Source organism: Setaria italica, chromosome V, assembly GCF_000263155.2.
Source record: "Setaria italica strain Yugu1 chromosome V, Setaria_italica_v2.0, whole genome shotgun sequence".
Taxonomy (NCBI): domain Eukaryota; kingdom Viridiplantae; phylum Streptophyta; class Magnoliopsida; order Poales; family Poaceae; genus Setaria; species Setaria italica.
Genome location: NC_028454.1, coordinates 45,857,236 through 45,877,952, shown reverse-complemented (window position 1 = coordinate 45,877,952; position 20,717 = coordinate 45,857,236). Strand labels below are relative to the sequence as shown.

The window sequence follows — 20,717 nt, the reverse complement described above, 5'->3', positions numbered from 1 at the left end:
CGCTTCAGCTTATAAGCCGGCTGAAAGTTAAAACGGCTGATTTGTTGTGAGAGAAAAATACTGTTTGGTGACTGATAAGCCGGTTGAATAAGCTGAAGCGAACAGTCTGCAAACTTGCGGTACATGCATAGAGTACTAAATGTAGATGAAATTAAAAACTAATTGCACAGTTTTGTTGTACTTTGCGAGACGAATCTTTTGAGCCTAATTAGTCAATGTTTGGACAATAATTCACAAATATAAACGAAACGCTACGCTACAGTGTGCTACAGTGCCAGCATAGTAATTTGGCACCTCCTAATTTAGCCGACTAAATAAGGCCTAGTGTGCATTTCGCCGAACACTCATGTAGTATGCCGGAAGGTCAATGCATATCCGGCTGCGGCTCGTGCCCAAAGGAATTCTGACTGACACGTGCAGACGCTTCCTTTGACTCGCACGCAGTTTCATGCATGTCTTCGCCCATACGCCACGGCGAGATCCGATGGGCATGGCAGCAGACTACGCGCAATTGTTTTGTACAGTTTCCGCAACCGCCAACGGAGATCGCCATTTCTGCGTGCAGAGATCAGTGCGCGTGATCTGTCGTTAGAAGCCGACACTGCATTGAACGAGCACCTCGCGACAGGTGAACACAGTGACCCGTCCTAGTGTAGGCCATGGTGTTCGAGATGATGAGAACAGGCTGGCTCTTAGCTCAACCCCATCATGTTGCTTCAGTGTTTAGAACTTGATCGCGTAAGTTGCAAAGGATAAGAGTTTAGACCCACTATATAAGAACACCGAGCGTATGAGCACGCTGACACATCGAAGGCATTTCCCCAGCATTGCCAGCTCACCTCACCGCGGATGGATATGCCACGGCGGCGCACGCCCCTGCTCCTCTTGGCCGTCTCGGCGCTCGTGCTGGCGTGGCCAGCCTCATGCGCCGAACCCGTGCTCTTCCCGGTGGCCAAGGACGCCGCCACCTCCCTCTACACCATCCCCGTCAGGGACGGCGCGAACCACGTCATCGACCTCGCCGGCCCGCTCCTCTGGTCCACGTGCGCCGCTGACCACCTGCCGGCAAACATCACGTGCCAGGACCCGGTCTGCAAGCTCGCCAATGCCTACCGCCAGCCGGGCTGCCGCGACGCCGGCCAGACCTGCAAGCACCGGTGCACGGCGTACCCGTACAACCCGGTCACGGGGCGGTGCGCCGCCGCGAGCCTGATCCACACCAGGCTCGTCGCCAACACCACCGACGGCAAGAACCCGCTGCGGCAGGTCTCCGTCCGGGCCATGGCGGCGTGCGCCCCGAAGAAGCTCCTGGCGCGGCTGCCCAGGGACGCATCCGGCGTCGCGGGGCTCGCGGCCTCCGGCCTGGCGTTGCCGGCGCAGCGCGTCGCCGGCAAGTTCACGCTCTGCCTCCCGAGGCAAGGCGAGGGCGTGGCTATCTTCGGCGGGGGTCCGCTGTTCCTCCTTCCGGAGTCGGCGGCCGGGGACCTCACGACGACGCTGGCGTTCACCCCGCTCCGCAGCAGGAGGGACAACCCAAGCTACTACCTCCCCGTGAAGGCCATCGCCGTCGACAAGGCGCCGGTGCAACTCCCCAAGGACGCGCTCGCCACCGGCGGCGTGGTGCTCGGCACGACGGCGCCGTACACCGCGCTCCGTCCCGACGTGTACCGCCAGTTCGTGGACGCGTTCGACAAGGCCCTGACGCGGCAGTGGAACACCACCAAGAAGGTTCCGGCGGTGGCGCCGTTCGAGTTCTGCTACGATTCGAAGACGCTCCCTGGCCCGACCAGGATCGGCTGGCTTGTCCCGGACATCGACCTCGTGCTCGAGGGTGGGAAGACGAACTGGACGTTCGGCGGCCTCAGCTCGATGGTGGACGTCAACGACTTCACGGCGGCGTGCCTCGGGTTCGTCGAGATGAAGAAGGGCGGATACGGCGGGGCGCCGGCGGTGGTAATCGGAGGGTTCCAGATGGAGAACCACGTGCTGCAGTTCGACCTGGAGAAGAGGCGGCTCGGGTTTGCCAGGGTGCCCATTTTTACGTCGTGCAGTAACTTCAATTTCACTCGGAACTAGGCTTTGACTGCATGTAATTGTAAGCCGGAGTGCCTGACGGCCTGCAACCCCTGTATCTGTACATGGCCGGTGTGGTCAACCGGAGAGTGGATACTCCTCGATCATGCCAGTGAGCTGCCAAGTCTGTCATCTTATCTACTAGTAAAGTTTATTTTATCACATGCCCCGAGCACTAATGATAAATATTTCTACGAAATTATTCCCTCCACTTCAACTTCAAATTATAAGTTACTTTATCTTTGATGTAAGTCAAACTTCTCCCACTTTAATTAAATTTATGATAACATCTAAGTTTCATTAGATTCAAATATGTTTTGATAGTGCATTTATTTGGTACAGAAGTTATTGGTGGTTTTTCTATAAATTTGATCAATTTTTTAAATGATTTAGTAAAAAGCTAAAATGAACTACAACTCCATCTCAAAAATAATGCTATTCTTAGTCTTTTTAGACAAATGAGGGTATAAGGGAGGCACCGTGAAGGAATCCAAGAATGAAGTTGTAGGTGCTGTAGGGGTGGGATGCGAGGATAAGACCATTCGGTCGTTGGAGAGCCATCGAGGACCATGCAAGTAGATGTTGAGAAAGAAGATGAGTTGGGAGAAGAAGAAGCTATTTGTGCTGTCATGATGGATTTAAATTCTAAAAGCGTCACCTAAAGAAAAAGGTAAAATTATATGCCTGGAAATGTGAAATGTAACATCTCGTATTCCTCTTACTCACTCGATGAGTTAACATAGGTGTCAGCGCTAAGGCAACAGAGTTCCCCGAGAAGACACCTACAAGTGGAGCCCGCCTGTGGAAAGAAGTTTCCACCACGTAGAGCCCAATTGAGGATATGGACCTTGCGAATTCGAAGCCCATGAAGGACCAGGAAAACCCGCCTCCGCACTGTGGGACCTACTGAGGGCCCATGCTGTGGAGCGGGACACAACTGGGGAGGCCTCCTGGGAAGGCTCGCTTCAAAGCTAAATAAGCGATGGCGTACCCTGGCGAGAGAAGGGCGTGACAGTTGAGGTAGGCAGTCAGCAGGCGTCCCGTTCCCGTAAAAACATCATCATTATGGTCGATAGGACGCGCGATGCCTCGGGGATTGTTGACCTCACCTGTCCCGTCCAACAAGCGGCGGACGCCGCTCTCGTGTCAAGAGCGCCCGCTCGGCTTCTAGCTGCCCTCTGCCAGAAGGACGGGCCCCACCTCACGGACCTAGGAAATGACAAGAGCTTCTGAGAAGCGGCTAAGGCTTCCCAGGAGGGATCCTAAGAAGCAGGTTCATCGCCCCTAACTCGAGACGGTGGGTTTAGGCTGAGAGAGGTAATGATTACCAAAGTAAGATGGTAAAATATGAGGATTGACATTAAGAGGACTTGGGCAGGGTGCTCCGGTGCCGTGCGTACCAAGGTAAAAAAGCGTCAGGGTAAGTGGATGGCGGGTCAGAAGAACTGTAGCAAGGTGGGTGACCATTGGGCTGCCGCGTTCACATGCACAATGTAAAGGGATGGATTGGGATGAAAGGCTCACCCCGACCCGTCCTCCCTTAGGCCTGGCATATAAAAGGTCGGCCCTTGTACAAACAAAACAGACAACTCAAGCAACATAGCACACAGGACGTAAGGTGTTACGCTTCTAAGCAGCCTGAACCTGTCTAAAAACTCTCTTAGCAAAGTCACACACTAACTCTCCTAAACGCCTCTCGAATCCCTACGCACGAACTAACCCCTGGATCGCTAAAAGGGGTCCCTCCGAATCCGGCTAAAAGGGGTCCCTCCGAATCCCCGATCTCGATGCTTGACCACCGTCAATAGGGCATCAGTATATTGAGGGCACTTGAAAATATACAGTACTATTTTTTTTACAATACATTGGTAACCTGGACATAACTTGAGTAGTTGTCAAAACATATAAAGTTTGGTTTTGTTCAAATTAAAACATATTATTACAAAATTGGATAAAGAGTACAAGGTGTGATTACTCCCTGTATTTCAGAACATGGAGCGTATATGGAGTTAACACAAGAATTACATACTGTAAAACCATAGCAAAGAGAACACAAAACAATGGACCTAAATATACATATTTAATATATTTAAACATGTTGATTAACCAAAATGATTAGATTTCAGAATGTTCAAAATATGAGTTTGAATATTTGATTTGAGATGAAAGGCACCTTAGATGTTTTTGAACAAAAGTTAGAAATTGTAAATGGAGTTTGGCATGAAATTTTGGATACAGTTTTTACTCGATTTCGGAAGCAATTTTATCGATTTCTAATGGACTAGACATCCACACCCTAGGTCCAATCGAACCAAATGAATCTACTATTATGGTTTGCTTCTCAGTAACCCCCTGTTAGTGTTCATCTCTTGATCTCATTGACTAACCCCTAAACACGAGCTAAAGCACCACGCGAAACCTCATATTTGTAATCATACGTGAGCTAATAATCTCGAGGCACAGTCGTAGTGCTTGCTCCATGGCGTGGATACAGGAAGCCACCTCGTCGGCGCTTGGTGTGACGCTCAAGGAGATCAACGCCTACCCGGCACGTACTCAAAGAAATACTCGCGTGATGGTTCCCGAGCGACACGTGTTCATGCTTTCCGTTGACTGCGCACCTTCCTTCATACGCCTCGCCCATGACGCCAAGACCCGATCGGCACGGGAGCAGGGCGGCAGGCTAGATCAACTTTTTTAATCCAGTCTCGGCAACCGACGGGGATCGCCATTCTTGTGCCCGAGAGAGAGAGATCAGTGAGATCCGTGACAGGTGAGCACTAGGGGTACGTTTGGATACCTGCCGCTGGTAGCCAAGCCAAATTTTGGCCGTTGCCCATGGCCGAGCGCGACGTTTGGACTGAGGCCCCGATTTGGCTCGCCCTGGCCTGCATGCCCACGCTCAGTTCATTTTTGCGGCCAATCGCGGCCAAATCTTGGGCGGCCGATCCGTCCGCCAAATCTTGGCCGGCCGATGCCTTTGGCATGGCACGCACGGGCCCTATATAAGGAGCGCGAGCAGAGCAGCAGACGCATCCACCGCCAATCACACAGGCCAGCTCAACAGGTTAAGCTCCTGCATCGACCATGAAGATGCCACGGCCATCGCCGGCGCCGCTCCTGCTCTCGGCCATCTCGCTGCTCGTGCTGGCCTGGCCGGCTTCGTGCGCGCACCCCGTGCTCATCCCGGTGGCCAAGGACCCGGCCACCTCCCTCTACACCATCCTCGTCAGGGACGGCGCCAACCACCTCGTCGACCTCGCCGGCCCTCTCCTCTGGTCCACGTGCGCCGCTGACCACTCGCCGGCGGCCTTCTCGTGCAATGCCACAGAGTGCAGGCACGCCACAGCCTACCGCGCCCCGAGCTGCCGCATCGCAGGGCAGCCCTGCAAGAAGAAGTGCAAGGCGTACCCGTACAACCCCATCACCGGGCAGTGCGCCGCCGCGGACCTGATCCACACCAGGCTCATCGCCAGCACCACCGACGGCAAAAACCCGCTGCAGCAGGTCTCGGTCCGGGCCGTGGCGGCGTGCGCTACCGGGAACATCCTGGCGTCGCTGCCGGCGGACGTCACGGGCGTCGCGGGGCTCTCGGCGTCCGGCTTGGCGCTGCCGGCGCTGATCGCGGCGAACCATCGCGTCGCCAGGAAGTTCTTGCTCTGCCTCCCGCGGCGCGGCGAGGGCGTGGCGATCTTCGGTGGCGGCCCGCTGTTCCTCCTCCCGCAGTCGGACGTGGGCGACCTCACGACGACGCTGGCGTTCACCGCGCTCCGCAGCAGGAAAGACAACCCCCTGTACTACATCCCGGTAAATTCAATCGCCGTGAACAAGGCGCCGGTGCCGCTCCCCGCGCACGCGCTCGCCGGCGGCGGCGTCGTGCTCTGCAGCCGGGTTGCGTTCACGGCGCTCCGGCCGGACGTGTACCGCCCGTTCGTGGACGCGTTCGACCGGGCCCTGGCACGGAACGACGCCAAGGTCCCGGCGGTGGCGCCCTTCGAGCTCTGCTACCGATCGAGCATGCTGGGGAACACGCGGAACGGCTACGCTGTGCCAGACATCGCCCTGGTGCTCGAGGGTGGGAAGAGCTGGACGTTCGTGGGCAGCAACTCCATGGTGGATGTGAACGGGCAGACGGCCTGCTTCGCCTTTGTCGAGATGAAGGGGGTGAAATCCGGGGACCCCAGCGCCGCGGCGGCGGTGATCGGAGGGTTCCAGATGGAGAACCACCTGCTGCAGTTCGACCTGGAGAGCAAGCAGCTTGGGTTCGCCAAGGTGCCGTTCTTCTCTGCGTGCAGTAACTTCAACTTCACCAAGAGTCAGCATTAAACGTGGATTGTGGTAAGCTAGTGTCGGCACAGATTCTGGTCAACTGGATAGTCCAGTGGATTCTTCTCCTTCTCGAACCTCGATCATGGCATGTTAGTGACCTGCCAAGTCTGTAACCTGTTTAAGTGCTTGCTTGGTTTAATAATCATGTGCATCTATGACAAATTTCTGGTAGCTTACTTGTTAAGTACTGTCATTTACAGTGTCCATATTTTGCAATGGAGACAGTTTATGCAACTTTCGAGTGAAACTCAAAATCTGCTTTGCTCGCTATATGTCGAAATATAGACGCAATCCATGCGACATGGTGCCCTGATATAGTGAAGAATGCACTTAACATGATTGGGGTGTGGTTCACGTGGATCATACATGTGAAAACACACACGCTGAGCAGTGAATAGAATGACCATCGAGTGTAGTTAGCACACCAACGGTGCTACGTTACTGAGTGAGGTAAGCAAATGGTCAGTTCATCAACTCGATGATAAAAATGCCTTGATCTTTAGCCAAGTACTACAGGTCTCGAGTTAGAATGCTTGGGGCGCAACTAAATAAAAGAATGTTATATGCTTTCATTCCCATGTCTAAAGCTCCAAGGAGCCTCCATGTGAGAAAATGTGCTGAACTTTTTAGATGCAATTAGAAGGTGCACATCTCAGAGCTCAAGGCATGTGCGACAGAGCGTGGAAGATGTAAAGTCGAACACCCTGGGCAGATATTCAGAGAGACATCGATGATGGATCGCTTCCATCCCAGGTTGCAGACTTCAAGGTTCTAGCAGACTAGCACATGCTGCAACTCTAGCAAAACGAGCGATAACTTAAAAAGAATCGAGAAGTCAACTAATCCGAGATCCTTAGCAACATTGTATGCATCGATCTGATCTGCAGCGCCCTGCATTTTAGTGATCCCACAAGGCACGCCACTCGAACACACACAGACAGCTCCTGGAGCCGCCCACACCCAGTCACCCACACACCAGCCTGCCCAAGATGCCGCGATCCAAGGCCATGCTGCTGCTCGCCATCTCGCTCTGCTTGGCGGCGTGCTTGTCCCCTTGCACACTGGCAGCGACAGCTAATGGCGGCAAGCCCCTGGTGACGGCCATCACCAAGGACCCGGCCACCTCGCTCTACACCTCCCCGCTCAAGGACAGCCGCCCGCTGGTCATCGACCTCTCCGGCCCGCTCATCTGGTCCACCTGCGACCGCTCGCACCCGACGCTCCAGTGCCACCACCACGACTGCGCCCACGCCCACAGCTACCACCCGCCCGGCTGCCCGCACACCGGCTACGGCAAGGCCGACGAGGAAGACCGGTTCCGGTGCAAGTGCACGGCGCGCCCCTACAACCCCGTCGCTGGCAGGTCGGCGACGGGCGACCTGACGCGCACCAAGCTCTCCGCCAACGCCACCGACGGCACCAACCCGCTGTACTCGGTCTCCTTCCCCGCCGTCGCCTCCTGCGCGCCGGCGTCCCTCCTCGACAGGCTCCCGGCCGGCGCGGTCGGCGTCGCGGGGCTCGCGAGCTCGAGGGTGGCGCTGCCCGCGCAGGTCGCGCGCACGCAGAACGTCGCCGACAAGTTCACGCTCTGCCTGCCGAGGGGCGGCGGCGACGGCGTGGCGGTCTTCGGCGGCGGCCCTCTCGTCCTCACTGGGCATCCTATTGATCTCACGTCGACGCTGACGTACACCCCGTTGCTGAGGAAGAGAGGCAGCCCCGCGTACTACCTCTCCGTGAAGGCCATCGCCGTCGACGAAGCGCAGGTGCAGCTCCCGGGAGACCCACTGGCCACCGGTGGCGTCGTGCTCAGCACGACGGCGCCGTACACCGCGCTCCGGCCGGACGTCTACCGCCCGGTGGTGGACGCGTTCGACAAGGCCCTGAAGCTGCAGTCGAACAGCAAGAGAGTGCCGGCGGTGGCGCCTTTCGAGCTTTGCTACGATTTGAGGACGCTCCCTGGCCCGACCCGGATCGGTTGGCTCGTCCCGGATATAATCCTCATGCTCGAGAATGGAAAGAACTGGACGTTTACGGGCCTCAGCTCGATGGTGATCAGCCAGGTGGGGTGCTTCGGGTTCGTCGAGATGAAGCTGGAGAAGGGCGGATACGCTGGGGCGCCGGCAGTGGAGATCGGAGGGTTCCAGATGGAGGACCACGCGCTGCAGTTCGACCTGGAGAAGCAGCTGCTCGGGTTTGCCATGGTGCCGTTTTTTATATCATGCCATAACTTTAATTTCACGCAGAGCCACTAGACTTGTGATGACTGCATATGCAACTGTAAACCCGCATCTCCTCGTCCAGTCGTCCTCGATCCTGGTTGTCATCTGCCTATTAAATTCGTCACGTATTTAGGAACTCTCATTTTGTAATCGTGTCAACCATTATTTTTTGAATGCTAGTGGCAGGAGCTCTGCCTTTCAATTAAGAGAATCAACCATTGTCATATGTTGATATTTTGCAATATTGGCGTATTGTGTATCTGAATTTTCTTGCTATTTTTGTGCATCAGCTACATGCGGCCCAAGACAAGACTACTAAAGCGGTGCAACGTCGCATGATCACTCGATCTTCGAATAGCACCGCGACTTTTCTTTTTCTAATTTTTCATCTCAGTAACTTTTGTTCTTTATATTAATAACTTAGTATCCAACTTTTACTTACTTTTATTGAAAAGAATATACAACTTGGTGATGTGATCTGCCATCTACGCACTGATAGAACCCACCCTTTCTCAGCCGCAACCAGATAAACCTCCCCGTTTGAGTCTCTCTCCTATCTTCATCCTCATTCACTTTCTCCTTTTCTTCTCTCTCTCACTCTCGATCCCATTGTTGTGCAATGGTTTGGGCGGGGCAGCTCGGCAGCAACGAGCTTTGCTGCAGGGGCGGCGAGCAGCAGCGGTCCACGCGGATCCACCTGTGCTCGCGCTCCATATCGACACAGTGTCTTAGTGCTACCACCCCGTGCTATGCCGTCGAGTGTGGCATGCATGCATCCTCCACAGGACGTTGCAAGGAGGCAGCTCGAGCTCCGCCCCGAGACCTGAGCGGGGCTCGATAGCGAGCGGTATGGCATCACACGGTGGCCCACTGGTATCCTCACAGTGAGCAGCGGCTCAAAGGCAGATCCCTGATGAGCGGGTGGGAATCCTCGATGAGCGGCTCAAATTTTTTGTCTCTAATTTTTTTTCTAACATTTCTTTTAAAATTTGATCTATTTTTACAAATATTTCCACAAAATTTTTCCCAAAAACTTGTGTTATGTAAAATATTTGTAGACAATTTTTTGAAAAGAATGTATACAATATTTTCTGAATTTTTTTACAAACTTTTAGAAAATGATTTTGTACTTTTTTTAAAAAATACTTTTCAACATTTTTCTAAAAGACTTGATTCGAGAATTTTTTTATGCACAAGTTTATTCGATTAAGATTTTGCTGTAAAAAGTTATGTAAATACTAGTTTTTTTATAAAAAATATAAAATAAAAGTAGGGATAACAAGATCACATGTATACCATTTATAAAAAATATAAAAGAAAAGCAGGGGTAACAAGATCACATGTATACCATGATGGTATGATGGATATCGCATGATGGGTACGATGGAAATTGACATGTAGAATGTGACTTCTGCCGCGCGACCGCAAACTAGATTTGTCCTTATACTACGTTATTGAGTTGGGTAAGTAGTTGATGACAGTGGCGGATCCAGGACTCGGACTGGGTGCAGTGGGCTGCAGCTCGTGTCCGCTCCTATAGTCCCCCTTGCATAACCATGTAGAGTGCATGAATTCAACTAAACTCATGTGATCTTTGCTCAAGAAAAAAGGTCCAGCAGGGTAGTACGTCGATATTGCAAAATGTCAACACATAAATACTAGCCTACACGATTAAAGAAAATGAGAATCCTTAAATACGTGACAAATTTAATATGGCAGATGACAACCACGATCGAAACAGAACAAGGAGATGCAGGTTTGTTGTTACAGTCTAGTGACTCAGCGTGAAATTGAAGTTACGGCACGATATAAAAATCGGCAACTTGGCAAACCCGAGCTGCTGCTTCTCCGGGTCGAACTGCAGCACATGGTCTTCCATCTGGAACCCTCCGATGACCACCGCCGGCGCCCCACCGTATCCGCCCTTTCCTAGCTTCATCTCGACGAACCCGAAGCACGCCGCCGTGAAGTTGTTGACGTCTACCATCGAGCTAAGGCCGCCCAGTGTCCAGTTCTTTCCACCCTCGAGCACGATGTCTATGTCAGGGACAAGCCAGCCGATCCGGGTCGGACCAGGGAGCGTCTTCGAATCGTAGCAAAGTTCGAAGGGTGCCACTGCCGGAACCCTCTTGCTGATGTTCCACCGCCGCATCAGGGCCTTGTCGAAAGCGTCCACCAACGGGCGGTACACATCGGGCCGGAGCTCGGTGTACGGCGCCGTCGTGCCGAGCACCACGCCACCAGTGGCAAGTGGGTTCCCCGGGAGTTGCACCTGCGCCTTGTCGAAGGCGATGGCCTTCACGGGGAGGTAGTAGCTGGAGCTGCCTTTCCTGCTGAGCAACGGGGTGTATGTCAGCTTCGTGAGATCAACCCCCGCCTCCGAGGGCGGTGAGGTGCTCGTCAAGAGGAACAGCGGGCCCCCGCCGAAGATCGCCACGCCGTCGCCGCTCCTCGGGAGGCAGAGGATGAACTTGTCGGCGACGTCCTGCGTGCGCGCGACCTGCGCGGGCAGCGCCACCCTCGACCTCGCGAGCCCGGCGACACCGACCGCGCCGGCCGGGAGCTTAGCGAGGAGGGACGCCGGCGCGCAGGAGGCAACGGCGGGGAAGGAGACCGGGAACAGCGGGTTCCTGCCGTCCGTGGCGTTGGCGGAGAGCTTGGTGCGCGTCAGGTCGCCCGTCGCGGACCTGCCGGCGACGGGGTTGTAGGGGTGCGCCGTGCACTTGCACCTGAAGCGGTCTTCCTCGTCGGCCTTGCCATAGCCGGTGTGCGGGCAGCCGGGCGGGTGGTAGCTGTGGGCGTGGGCGCAGTCGTGGTGGTGGCACTGGAGCGTCGGGTGCGCGCGGTCGCAGGTGGACCAGATGAGCGGGCCGGAGAGGTCGAGGACGAGCGGGCGGCTGTCCTTGAGCGGGGAGGTGTAGAGAGAGGTTGCCGGGTCCTTGGTGATGGCCGTCACCAGGGGCCGCTTGCCGCCCTGAGCTGCCGCTGCCAGTGTGCAAGGGGACAAGGATGCCGCCAGGCAGAGGGAGACGGCGAGCAGCAGCGCCATCTTGGGCGGCTCAAGGAGTTGTCTGTGTGTTCGAGTGGCGTGGCGTGGCGTGTGGGATCGCTTAAATGCAGTGAGCTGCAGATCAGATCGGTGTATGCCTTGCTTGTGATGTTGCTGCTAGTGATCGCGGAATAGTTGACTTCGTGATTCTTTTTAAGTTATCGCTAGTTTTGCTTGAGTTGCAGCATGTGCTTCAAGTCTGCAAATGCAACCTTGGGATGGAAGCGATGAGAGGAATGGAGCTTCTTTTCTTCAAACATACAGTGGATGATGTGTATTTGGAGAAATAATTTGGGTTATATGGTAACCATGCCTGAAATATATATTTCTTGTTAAGTCATACTATCACCCTCATCCATGCGGGACGTTGTTTTGCGAATTTTGGCCTGTTAATGGTACCTGCAAGCATACAATTGAATGATTACATTGTTGATAAAGCTCCTGTGATGTTCAGTGTTCACTGGGGAAACGAATTGTTCGTGCTAGTGTGCTACCTCTTCTGGTATCTCCCGTCGAACGTGTTGTTAGAATAGCTTGATGAAAGCTCCTTGAACTCTTCACAAATGAACAGGTGTTTTTAAGTTAAGATCCACAACAATACAACATTACCCAGCATGCAGTGAACGGAATAGGAGCATAGGACACAGGTTCTTCTGTACTTAAAACTAGCAAGCTGACCGTGCAAATAGGGCGGTTAGAATCAAAGTTAGATCACGTATTGTGATATGCTAATCTGTAAGACTTGATTTATATGAATTGTAGCTAAAGTTATTTGAACCCATAAAGAAACATCGATGATTCATCATCAGCCTCTCAAACCACATGATATAAACCTTTCTACATAGGTGCCAGATCATCAAGGATCTGAATTTTTTTTATCTTTTAGCTTACTACTAAATGCGCAAAGTTTTTTGGGTTTGATCTTATGAAATTTTAATAAGATTATTACCTGAATGACTAAATATTTTTGAATCAAAATTTCCATTAATGTGTAAGTATTTTCTCCAGGTTCGGTTTGTTGACTCACACCACCACAAATAGACATCTCTGTAGTTTTCTTTTTGTCCCTTGATTGATTCATCTTTATCCTTCTTCAAAAGAATAAAAAATGTATCTTTCTTTTTCACGATTTCTCAAAGAATATTCCTCCTTTTTCAAAAGAAGAAAACAGAGAAAAAACTTCCTCTTTTGTATGTTCCTTTTTATCTTTGCACTCTTCTTACTATTAGTTTTTCTTTTGGGTTCAAGGCTGCAAGCTATTATTATTTTTTGTTTTATTTTTCATGTACTCTTCTAAATCAACGTTTCTAGCTTGCCACTGCTCTCTCTCTCTCTCTCTCTCTCTCTCATGTTTAATGCCATGGCAAGCCTGTGCTTTGTTACTCATTCTTGTATTGCGTTGTGCATCCTCACTCGTATGTAGCCTGATCATGAACAATGCACATGCAATTGTAGGAACTAATGAAAATCTACCTTGTAGCTATCAAGATCAGGCCTACCCTATCGTTTGCCACTTGCACCCGACGTCATGGTCTCAGCCAAGCCAGCATCGCCCACACTCTAGGTGTCGCCGGTGTTTGCACTCGATGTATAGTCCCCTCCCTTCATGTTGCCACCAACCGTTGCCCACACTCTGGTTGTATCCTTATACCCCGTCGTTCATACTCCCATTGTTCAATTGTCTCACGAATTCATTCAGTTCTTTTATCCTCTTGTAAAATAATGTTAGCATGTGTACACTTAAACACTAAAACATTGTTGAGTTCATAGACATAGTTGTGTTGTTTAGGCCATCGCGTCGCTGAATCTGAGAGAGGTTGATGCCACACACTCGATCTCCTCCTTCGAGCTACTGCTAGCCCGTTCTATGCTGTCATGCTAGCAAGACAGAACCTACACCTCAAAACCTCAATCCATGGCCAATAAACTCTCATGGACAAAACACATAAACCGCTCCTCCTATTGGGTCTCTGCCATGGAAGTCAATTTTTCTAGCGTTCTTGTTCTCTGCTACCAATTTGTGCCCTCCAATCATTGTTGATGATGGCGTCCACATCAGGGCGGACATAGCACAAATCTTGAGTGAGGGTATACTTTAAGAACATGTAAATTTACAAATTTTAAACATGGTGAAAATTTGTTAGTTCCCTTGACACAAAAAATTGAGTGAGGGCATGTGCCCTTACTCAGTCCTATGTAGGTCCGCCCTTGCGTCCGGTGCACTCGTATGAGACATAATCGCGGGAATGTTGCATCTTGCCTACCTATTTGTCGATGGTGATACTGGATTCTGCTTTATGAAGATGTTAGCCTGGTTTGATTGACGATGTTTGGCTGCGATGAGGGAATGAGCATATAAATACATCCAGATTCGGCATCATGAAGATTTTCTTTGTTCTTCTATATTAATATGCGAAGTCTCGTGATTTTGATTTGGATGCCATAGTGTGTATAGGTTTTAGTAATTTCATTGATATGAATTGGTGTACATAGTCATGCATGCACAACACAAACTGCCCTTCCAACCTTGTTTTTTAAGAGCCTCAGCAGTTTGTAGGTTGTTATGAGTATTCTGCCATAAAAAGACTTTGATTTTCTTAGGCAATTTAGAAAAGATCCACTTTGCATTGTGAAGGAATGATATTACTTCACCTCGTGCATATGTGTCCCTTAATTAATTTAGGGTACCTACCATTCATCCATGGGTCTGACAGACAACTAACCCATCATCAGTTCCTATATTTATCTCCTCGCGCCATGCAACAAAGGAAAACCAACAAACTAACGGAAGGAAATTATATCTTGCCTACCACTTTGATTTCCTACTTTACTTTCCAATTGTATAGAAAATAAATTTATTTATTTATAAGTTGTATTTGATATGGACTTTTAGATTAGTTTAGACCGTTAGATCTTTATAAAATCTAATGGTGTATATTTTTGTGGTAATTTCTTATCCCTCTTGATGAACATGGTGATTTCTTGTAACATTGTTATTGTATTAAGATAATAGATAGATTTTCTTGCACCAGAGCCGATGACAAGTTCACCCGGCGCCGAAGACAGGCCCGGCCGCACGCCGCTTGACGCCCAGTCGCACGGTGCCGGCCGTTCTCCTACTCCAACGTTGCCTCGTCCACCTCTCCAGGACGACCAGGAAGCAACATCCATTCTCTGTTGGTTGCAGATTGGAGCATCGATCATCCCCGGTCAGGAATTGGAATCCTGTCGTCAGCATCAGCAGACAGGGCGCCGGGAATGAAGGATTAGGCGGAGGAACAGATGCAATCGGGCGCTTCGCTGGGACCACGGGCCTCGGATCTCCGGTGAGTCCATGTCGCCAGTGGGCTGCGGCGGCGACGGCGGACGGGAAGCAGAGTAGAGAGAGGAAGATGCGGATCCGATTTTTGATCTGGGGGTGTTTGTGTAAAATTACAATATATATTTAAAAAGAACATCTGGTTTGGATCGCGATCAATAGTCACGATCCAAATGAGGGGGTTTTGTAAAAAATATTTGGATCGTGATTATTAATGGCGATCCGTTTCAGGGGCCTTTCTGTAAAACATTGTTGGTCCGCTGCTCCCCTTCCCGTCGCCGGCGACCGACCGCTGACGCCGGTGGCGAGCCCGCCGGAGCTTCCGCTGCCCCCCGGTTCCGGATTGAGGACGCCAGCGACGCTGCTGCTGTGAGAGGACCTGGGGCTGGACCTCTCAGGGACGGCATCTACGCCTTCGAGTCCTTCTCGTCGAGGACATGGGGCTGGACCATCGGCGCCGGGATCGCCGCCGAGACCATCGTGTCATTCTCCGGGGTCCGCGCGCTTGGATGCGCATTCTGACGCACCACCATGGGCTTCTTCCTCTGCTACGAGCCCGTCTCGTGAGGCGCGGACCTCGTCCCCGCGCCCATGGAGGTGCTCCAGTGGCCCTATTGGGAGCTCGGCGAGATGGAGGGCAAGCTCTGCGCCACCTGCATGGACGAACGCGTCGACGCCGTCGTAATCATCTGCCTCGACTTCGCGCGCCGCTACACGACGGCGGCGTCGCCTGGACTCTGGCCAGCCACTTCGAGGGAGGCTGCCTCAGGGGCCGCCAGGCCGTCACGCTGCTGCGCTCGCAGGGCAAGGCCGAGGTCGTCATGTGGGACCCCGGGCCGAGATGGTCATCGCCATGGACGCACCACGCGCACCATCAGCTTCATTACCCCAGGCACAGGATACTCCGGTTTCATCCCCTACATCAGCTCATTGGCCGCGGTCTCTTCTGCATCCAGGTAAAATTTCCATCATATGTCTCCTTCCGACTCCCTGCGTTTCATCTTGTAGATCTGTTGTGGCATTTGCGTTGACTGGTATCTGCCTGCAGTACTAAGTTTGATCGATCAATTGCAGAACTGCAAGCTAGTGTTCGAAATAGTAGTACAGCTCTTCTTAGTACAAAGATACGCAGCTCTCCTGCGTATTCACGAAAAAAAAGAAATAGTAGTACAGCAATTTCAGTGTTGGTGGATGAATGGGGTTATCTGAGTTTGGTAGTTTCAGTACGCTGGACCTGTCGCGTCTCTGAATATGATTAGGCATGTGCTGTTCTGGGCACAATGTGATTGTTAGATTAAAAGATCCGGTCAATTCAAATAATCTCCCGATTGCAGTACCGCAGAGTTTTGTGATAGTAGTACAGCAATTTCAGCATTGGTCGATGAATAGTGTTTTCTGAATTTGTCGGTTACACTTTTCTGAACATGGTTGGGCTCTTACTGTTCTGGGCATAATGTGATTGTCAGTGCAGGTGTGTTTGGAAGTTTATAGAATGCATGTTAGGTACTGCTGTCGATCAGTTCGTTCATCGAGGTGAAATGTGCCTCCATCTGACAGATCGAGATTCGCAGCACAGTTTAGTTCAGTTCCATGCAGCTAGCGGGCTTGAATTCAACTTTTGTTTGGAAAATTTTGTTCGAATGGTAATAACATTCTGGTAGGTGAAAAAGAATCGGAGACATTCTAGTCAGGCAAGATCATCATGGGCTTTATTTGCTTGCCAAAATCGGAGACAATTTTCTTGATTGGCATTTGGGATTAGAATTTAATTTACCCACATTGAACATTTGAACTGCTTGATAGAAAGCACACATTGAACTCTGAACAAACATTTTCAAATCAATAGCCACACCACACCCTGCTTGAGGAAAATGGAAGAGGTGCATAATCTGTTCTCCTCTGCTCCACCCGTCGAAGCTTCGAGCAGGCGGCAGCAAGGAAGCAGTTCATCATGGCATCCTGCCGAGTGGGCACCCCATCGGGCCTTGCAATCCTCGGCAGAAAAGCCATCGGGGCTCCCCGTTGCAGATTCGAGCGCCGCCGTTCCCTGTTGGTTGCAGATTCGAGCGCCGATCACCTCCGGTCAGGAAACGGAATCCTCGGCAGCAGCAGACATGGCGCGGGGTATGGAGGAATAGGGGGAGCAGGTGCAAGCGGGTGCTCCAATAGCACCACGAGCCTCGGATCTCCGGCGATTCCATGTCGCCGGCGGGCTGCGGCGGCGGCGGCGACGGTAGCCGGAAATCCGATTTGGACTGGGGGTGTTTCCGCAAATATTTGGATCGCGATTATTGATCGCGATCCAAACTAGGGGTTTATTTGAAAATATCATTTTGTGATCGTGATCCAAACCAGGGTGTTCTGTGAAAATATTTGGATCGCATTTTAGGGGTTTTTCTGCAAACGGTTGTAGCTCGCTGGTTCTCTTCCTTTCGCCGGCGACCGACGCCTGACGTCGATGGCGAGCCCGCCAGGGCTGTTCCTCCGTTGTCCCCCCTATTCCGCACCCCTCGGAGATCCTTCACCAGCTCTGCGGGAGGACGCCAGCGACGCGACACGCGGAGGGCATCGACGGGAGGCTGCGCTACAAGGACGGACGCCGCCACCGCAGACATCACCTTTGAAAATCTTCAGGTTATTGTGGAATATAGATACATGTATGAAAATCTTCAAGTCCGAAAGCAGTCTCTCATTGATCTTGCTAGATCCATGTATGATTTTGCAGGCATGTAGCGCTGCAGACGAGGAGGATGTGAAGCATTATTGGAGTTACAGGACGAAGACAGTGGGCTGCAGCTTGAAGTAAGTACAATGGTCTCGAACTGCCATTCTGTTTTGGCAATTGGCATACAACACTGTGAATTTTACTAAATCAAACACACGATAAAAGTGGAAGTATCTTATGGCTTTGTAGGCATTTACTGTTGCGGATAAGGAGGCTGTGCAGGTGCCGGATTCTGAATCTGACGTTGGTAAGCTTTCTCTGGAGAAGGAGAACATTGAATTTCTTGTGTCTGAATTTCATCAACACATTTCCCAGCCATGCCACCGTCACGTTATCCTGTTGTCAGAGAGAGTTTTCCCCGCCGCCACTCCACTTGATGGACCTCGAGCGCCGCAGTAGAAATTTAGAATTCCATTGAAATACAGAGTACCCTACCCTTTGACTCTAGAGGCAAGGAGGATGGGCACCCTAGGACGAGCAAGATCCGATATGTACGCTGCTAGAACACCGGCGTCGTGCACCTCACTCCTCAGTTTGTGCAGGCCACGTCCGAGAGATGTCTGCAGCTGCTGGTGGCTCTGACTCATGGGAGCTGAGAATGCAATCACCGACACCGACTAATCCTGCACACATGGGAGGCTACTAACACTGCAGTCGCATGATGCGATTCAAGCAAGACTTGTGGCGCTAAATTCTGTTCAAACTTACACACACGGTTGTCTTGAACGGAGTGGAGAAACGAAGCCTCTCGACGAGTCCCCAGACGGGAATCGCCGCGCTCACCAGATACTCCGCCGTTCGGTTCGGGCATCGCCATCTAGCAAATAATGCTATATGGTTGACCAATTGCGAAAACTGGCGATAACAGCGTGTCAAGCATTCCAAGACACTATCCGGCCACCCATCAGATCTGAAGCAGTGCACTGCAAATATTTAAGCACTGACGCCCGGCGCAGCATTCCATCACACACAGCGCCAAACCAGCCAGTCCAAGATGGCGCAACTCAAGCCGGCTGTGCTGCTCGCCGTCTCGCTCTGCTGCCTCTCGGCGCTGCTGCCGTGGTGCGCGGCGGCAAGCTACGGCGGCAAGCCCCTGGTGACGGCCATCACCAAGGACGCGGCCACCAAGCTCTACACGGCCCCGCTCAAGGACGGCCGGCCGCTGGTGCTCGACCTCTCCGGCCCGCTCATCTGGTCGACGTGCCCGCCCAAGCACCCGAGCTTCGAGTGCCACCACCACGTGTGCGCGCACGCGCACAGCTACCACCCGCCGGGCTGCCCGCGCACGGGCCACGGCGTCGCCGACGACGACGACCCGTTCCGCTGCAAGTGCACGGCGCACCCCTACAACCCCATCGCGCGCAAGTCCGGCTCCGGCGACCTCACGCGCGTCACCGTCACCGCCAACGACACCGACGGCACGAACCCGCTCCGCCCGGTCTCCTTCCCCGCCGTCGCCGCCTGCGCGCCGCACTCCCTGCTCGCCAAGCTCCCGGCCGGCGCCGTCGGCGTCGCGGGGCTCGCACGCTCCAGGGTGTCCCTTCCCGCGCAGGCCGCGCGCGCCCAGAAGGTCGCCAACAAGTTCGCGCTCTGCCTCCCGAGCGGCGGCCAGGGCGTCGCCATCTTCGGCGGGGGCCCGCTCTTCCTCCTCCCGCCGGGGCGCCAGGACGTCACGACGACGCTGGCCGGAACCACCCCGCTCCGCAGGAACCCTGGGCACCCCGGCTACTTCATCTCGGCCAAGGGCATCGCCGTGAACCAAGAGAAGGTGCAGCAGGGGCCGCTCGTCGTCGGCCTGAGCTCGAGGATCCCGTACACGGAGCTCCGGTCCGACGTGTACGGCCCGGTCGTGAAAGCGTTCGACAAGGCCACGGCGGAGAGGAAGCGCGTCACGCCGCCGGTGCCGCCGTTCGAGCTCTGCTACGACTCGAGGGAGCTGGGGTCGACGCGGCTCGGCTACGCCGTGCCGCAGGTGGATCTGATGCTGGAGAGCGGCGCCACCTGGATGTTGTTCGGGGCCAACTCCATGGTGCAGGTCAACGACAACACGGCCTGCTTCGGTTTCGTCAAGATGGCGAAGGAGGAGAAGGGGGCGCCGGCGGTGGTGATCGGAGGGTTCCAGATGGAGAACAACCTGCTGGTGTTCGACGAGGAGAAGAAGCAGCTCGGCTTCAGTAGCCTGCTCTTCGGGAGGCAGACGACGTGCAGCAACTTCAACTTCACTCTCGGTGCCTAGAGCGTTCTACTTGTTCATGTGTGGCAGTTTGTACCAGTGTGTTCAATTTTTGCGTTGATTTTGTCAGCTTGTTCTTTTGTGTTAAAACATTCGTTAAATAATGAAAGAGGGATTGTTGAGAGCATTCAGAAAAGAAGTAACGCGGAGTATTAACTAAGCAAGCAGAGGGCATTTGAATTTCAACATGGCTAACGGCCAAAGGGGGAGCTTGCGTGAAGAGAGGACTCAGATCAGAGAAGAAAGGCATTATATGGATCGTGCCATACAAAATGTATGGCTATCCTTCATCATTTCAAACCTAAAACAGATGGAATATAGCATTGGAGGAGGTCTAATATGCTCCACGCCTCCATCTCCATCAAGGTCTGAAGAACAGTTTGTGCGCCTTGTACTCCAACTCGATCACCAAACTGCACATTTGTTCGTACTCACAACCAAATAGAACTACTTTTAAATTGGGCTATTCACAGATACAGATCAACCCACATATATCCTCGCCGGCTCGCCGAGCAAATTAAAGTCACAGCACTTTCCTGTGCCGCCACCGGCCGGTGCGGTAAACTGCCCGGTAACCCATGGAAGTAGTCCACAGATGCTCAATGTCAACTGTGCATCACGGGTACTGAGCAATCTCGATAAGCATCGTCAAGTCGTCGTGGAGGATCTCTCAAACCATCGGGTTCCGAGCAATATTTCAGCATGGCTTATTAGATTAGGACAGGACACGTTCTTGCGACCATTTCGTATGCATTGAAGCGGCACTCTGT

General features: G+C 52.6%; 5 protein-coding genes across 5 annotated transcripts; 4 read left to right on the top strand and 1 right to left on the bottom strand.

The window, feature by feature from the left end:
* Positions 1-789: 789 nt before the first annotated feature.
* On the top strand, positions 790-2,252 carry LOC101781915 (aspartic proteinase nepenthesin-2). The gene has a single exon (XM_004971146.2). The coding sequence runs from the start codon at positions 850-852 to the stop codon at positions 2,074-2,076; it is 1,227 nt and encodes a 408-aa protein (XP_004971203.1). The 5' UTR covers positions 790-849; the 3' UTR covers positions 2,077-2,252.
* Positions 2,253-5,096: 2,844 nt separating this feature from the next.
* On the top strand, positions 5,097-6,567 carry LOC101781509 (basic 7S globulin). Its single transcript, XM_004971145.2, has one exon. The coding sequence runs from the start codon at positions 5,161-5,163 to the stop codon at positions 6,397-6,399; it is 1,239 nt and encodes a 412-aa protein (XP_004971202.1). The 5' UTR covers positions 5,097-5,160; the 3' UTR covers positions 6,400-6,567.
* An 804-nt stretch (positions 6,568-7,371) lies between these two features.
* LOC101763705 (basic 7S globulin 2) lies at positions 7,372-8,756 on the top strand. The gene has a single exon (XM_004972279.2). It carries the CDS (start codon positions 7,392-7,394, stop codon positions 8,652-8,654), a length of 1,263 nt encoding a protein of 420 aa, XP_004972336.1. The 5' UTR covers positions 7,372-7,391; the 3' UTR covers positions 8,655-8,756.
* A 1,481-nt stretch (positions 8,757-10,237) lies between these two features.
* Positions 10,238-11,691, bottom strand: LOC101781112 (basic 7S globulin 2). Its single transcript, XM_004971144.2, has one exon. It carries the CDS (start codon positions 11,668-11,670, stop codon positions 10,393-10,395), a length of 1,278 nt encoding a protein of 425 aa, XP_004971201.1. The 5' UTR covers positions 11,671-11,691; the 3' UTR covers positions 10,238-10,392.
* Positions 11,692-17,118: 5,427 nt separating this feature from the next.
* LOC101780712 (basic 7S globulin 2) lies at positions 17,119-20,074 on the top strand. Its single transcript, XM_012846147.2, has 4 exons — positions 17,119-17,623; positions 17,715-17,791; positions 17,904-17,961; positions 18,257-20,074. The coding sequence occupies exon 4, from the start codon at positions 18,709-18,711 to the stop codon at positions 19,948-19,950; it is 1,242 nt and encodes a 413-aa protein (XP_012701601.1). The 5' UTR covers positions 17,119-17,623; positions 17,715-17,791; positions 17,904-17,961; positions 18,257-18,708; the 3' UTR covers positions 19,951-20,074.
* The last annotated feature ends 643 nt before the right edge of the window (positions 20,075-20,717 follow it).

Excerpts from the sequence above, each read along its gene's own strand:
- LOC101781112 (XM_004971144.2), bottom strand. The coding sequence starts at position 11,670 with ATGGCGCTGCTGCTCGCCGTCTCCCTCTGCCTGGCGGCATCCTTGTCC.
- LOC101781509 (XM_004971145.2), top strand. The coding sequence starts at position 5,161 with ATGAAGATGCCACGGCCATCGCCGGCGCCGCTCCTGCTCTCGGCCATC.
- LOC101763705 (XM_004972279.2), top strand. The coding sequence starts at position 7,392 with ATGCCGCGATCCAAGGCCATGCTGCTGCTCGCCATCTCGCTCTGCTTG.
- LOC101781915 (XM_004971146.2), top strand. The coding sequence starts at position 850 with ATGGATATGCCACGGCGGCGCACGCCCCTGCTCCTCTTGGCCGTCTCG.
- LOC101780712 (XM_012846147.2), top strand. The coding sequence starts at position 18,709 with ATGGCGCAACTCAAGCCGGCTGTGCTGCTCGCCGTCTCGCTCTGCTGC.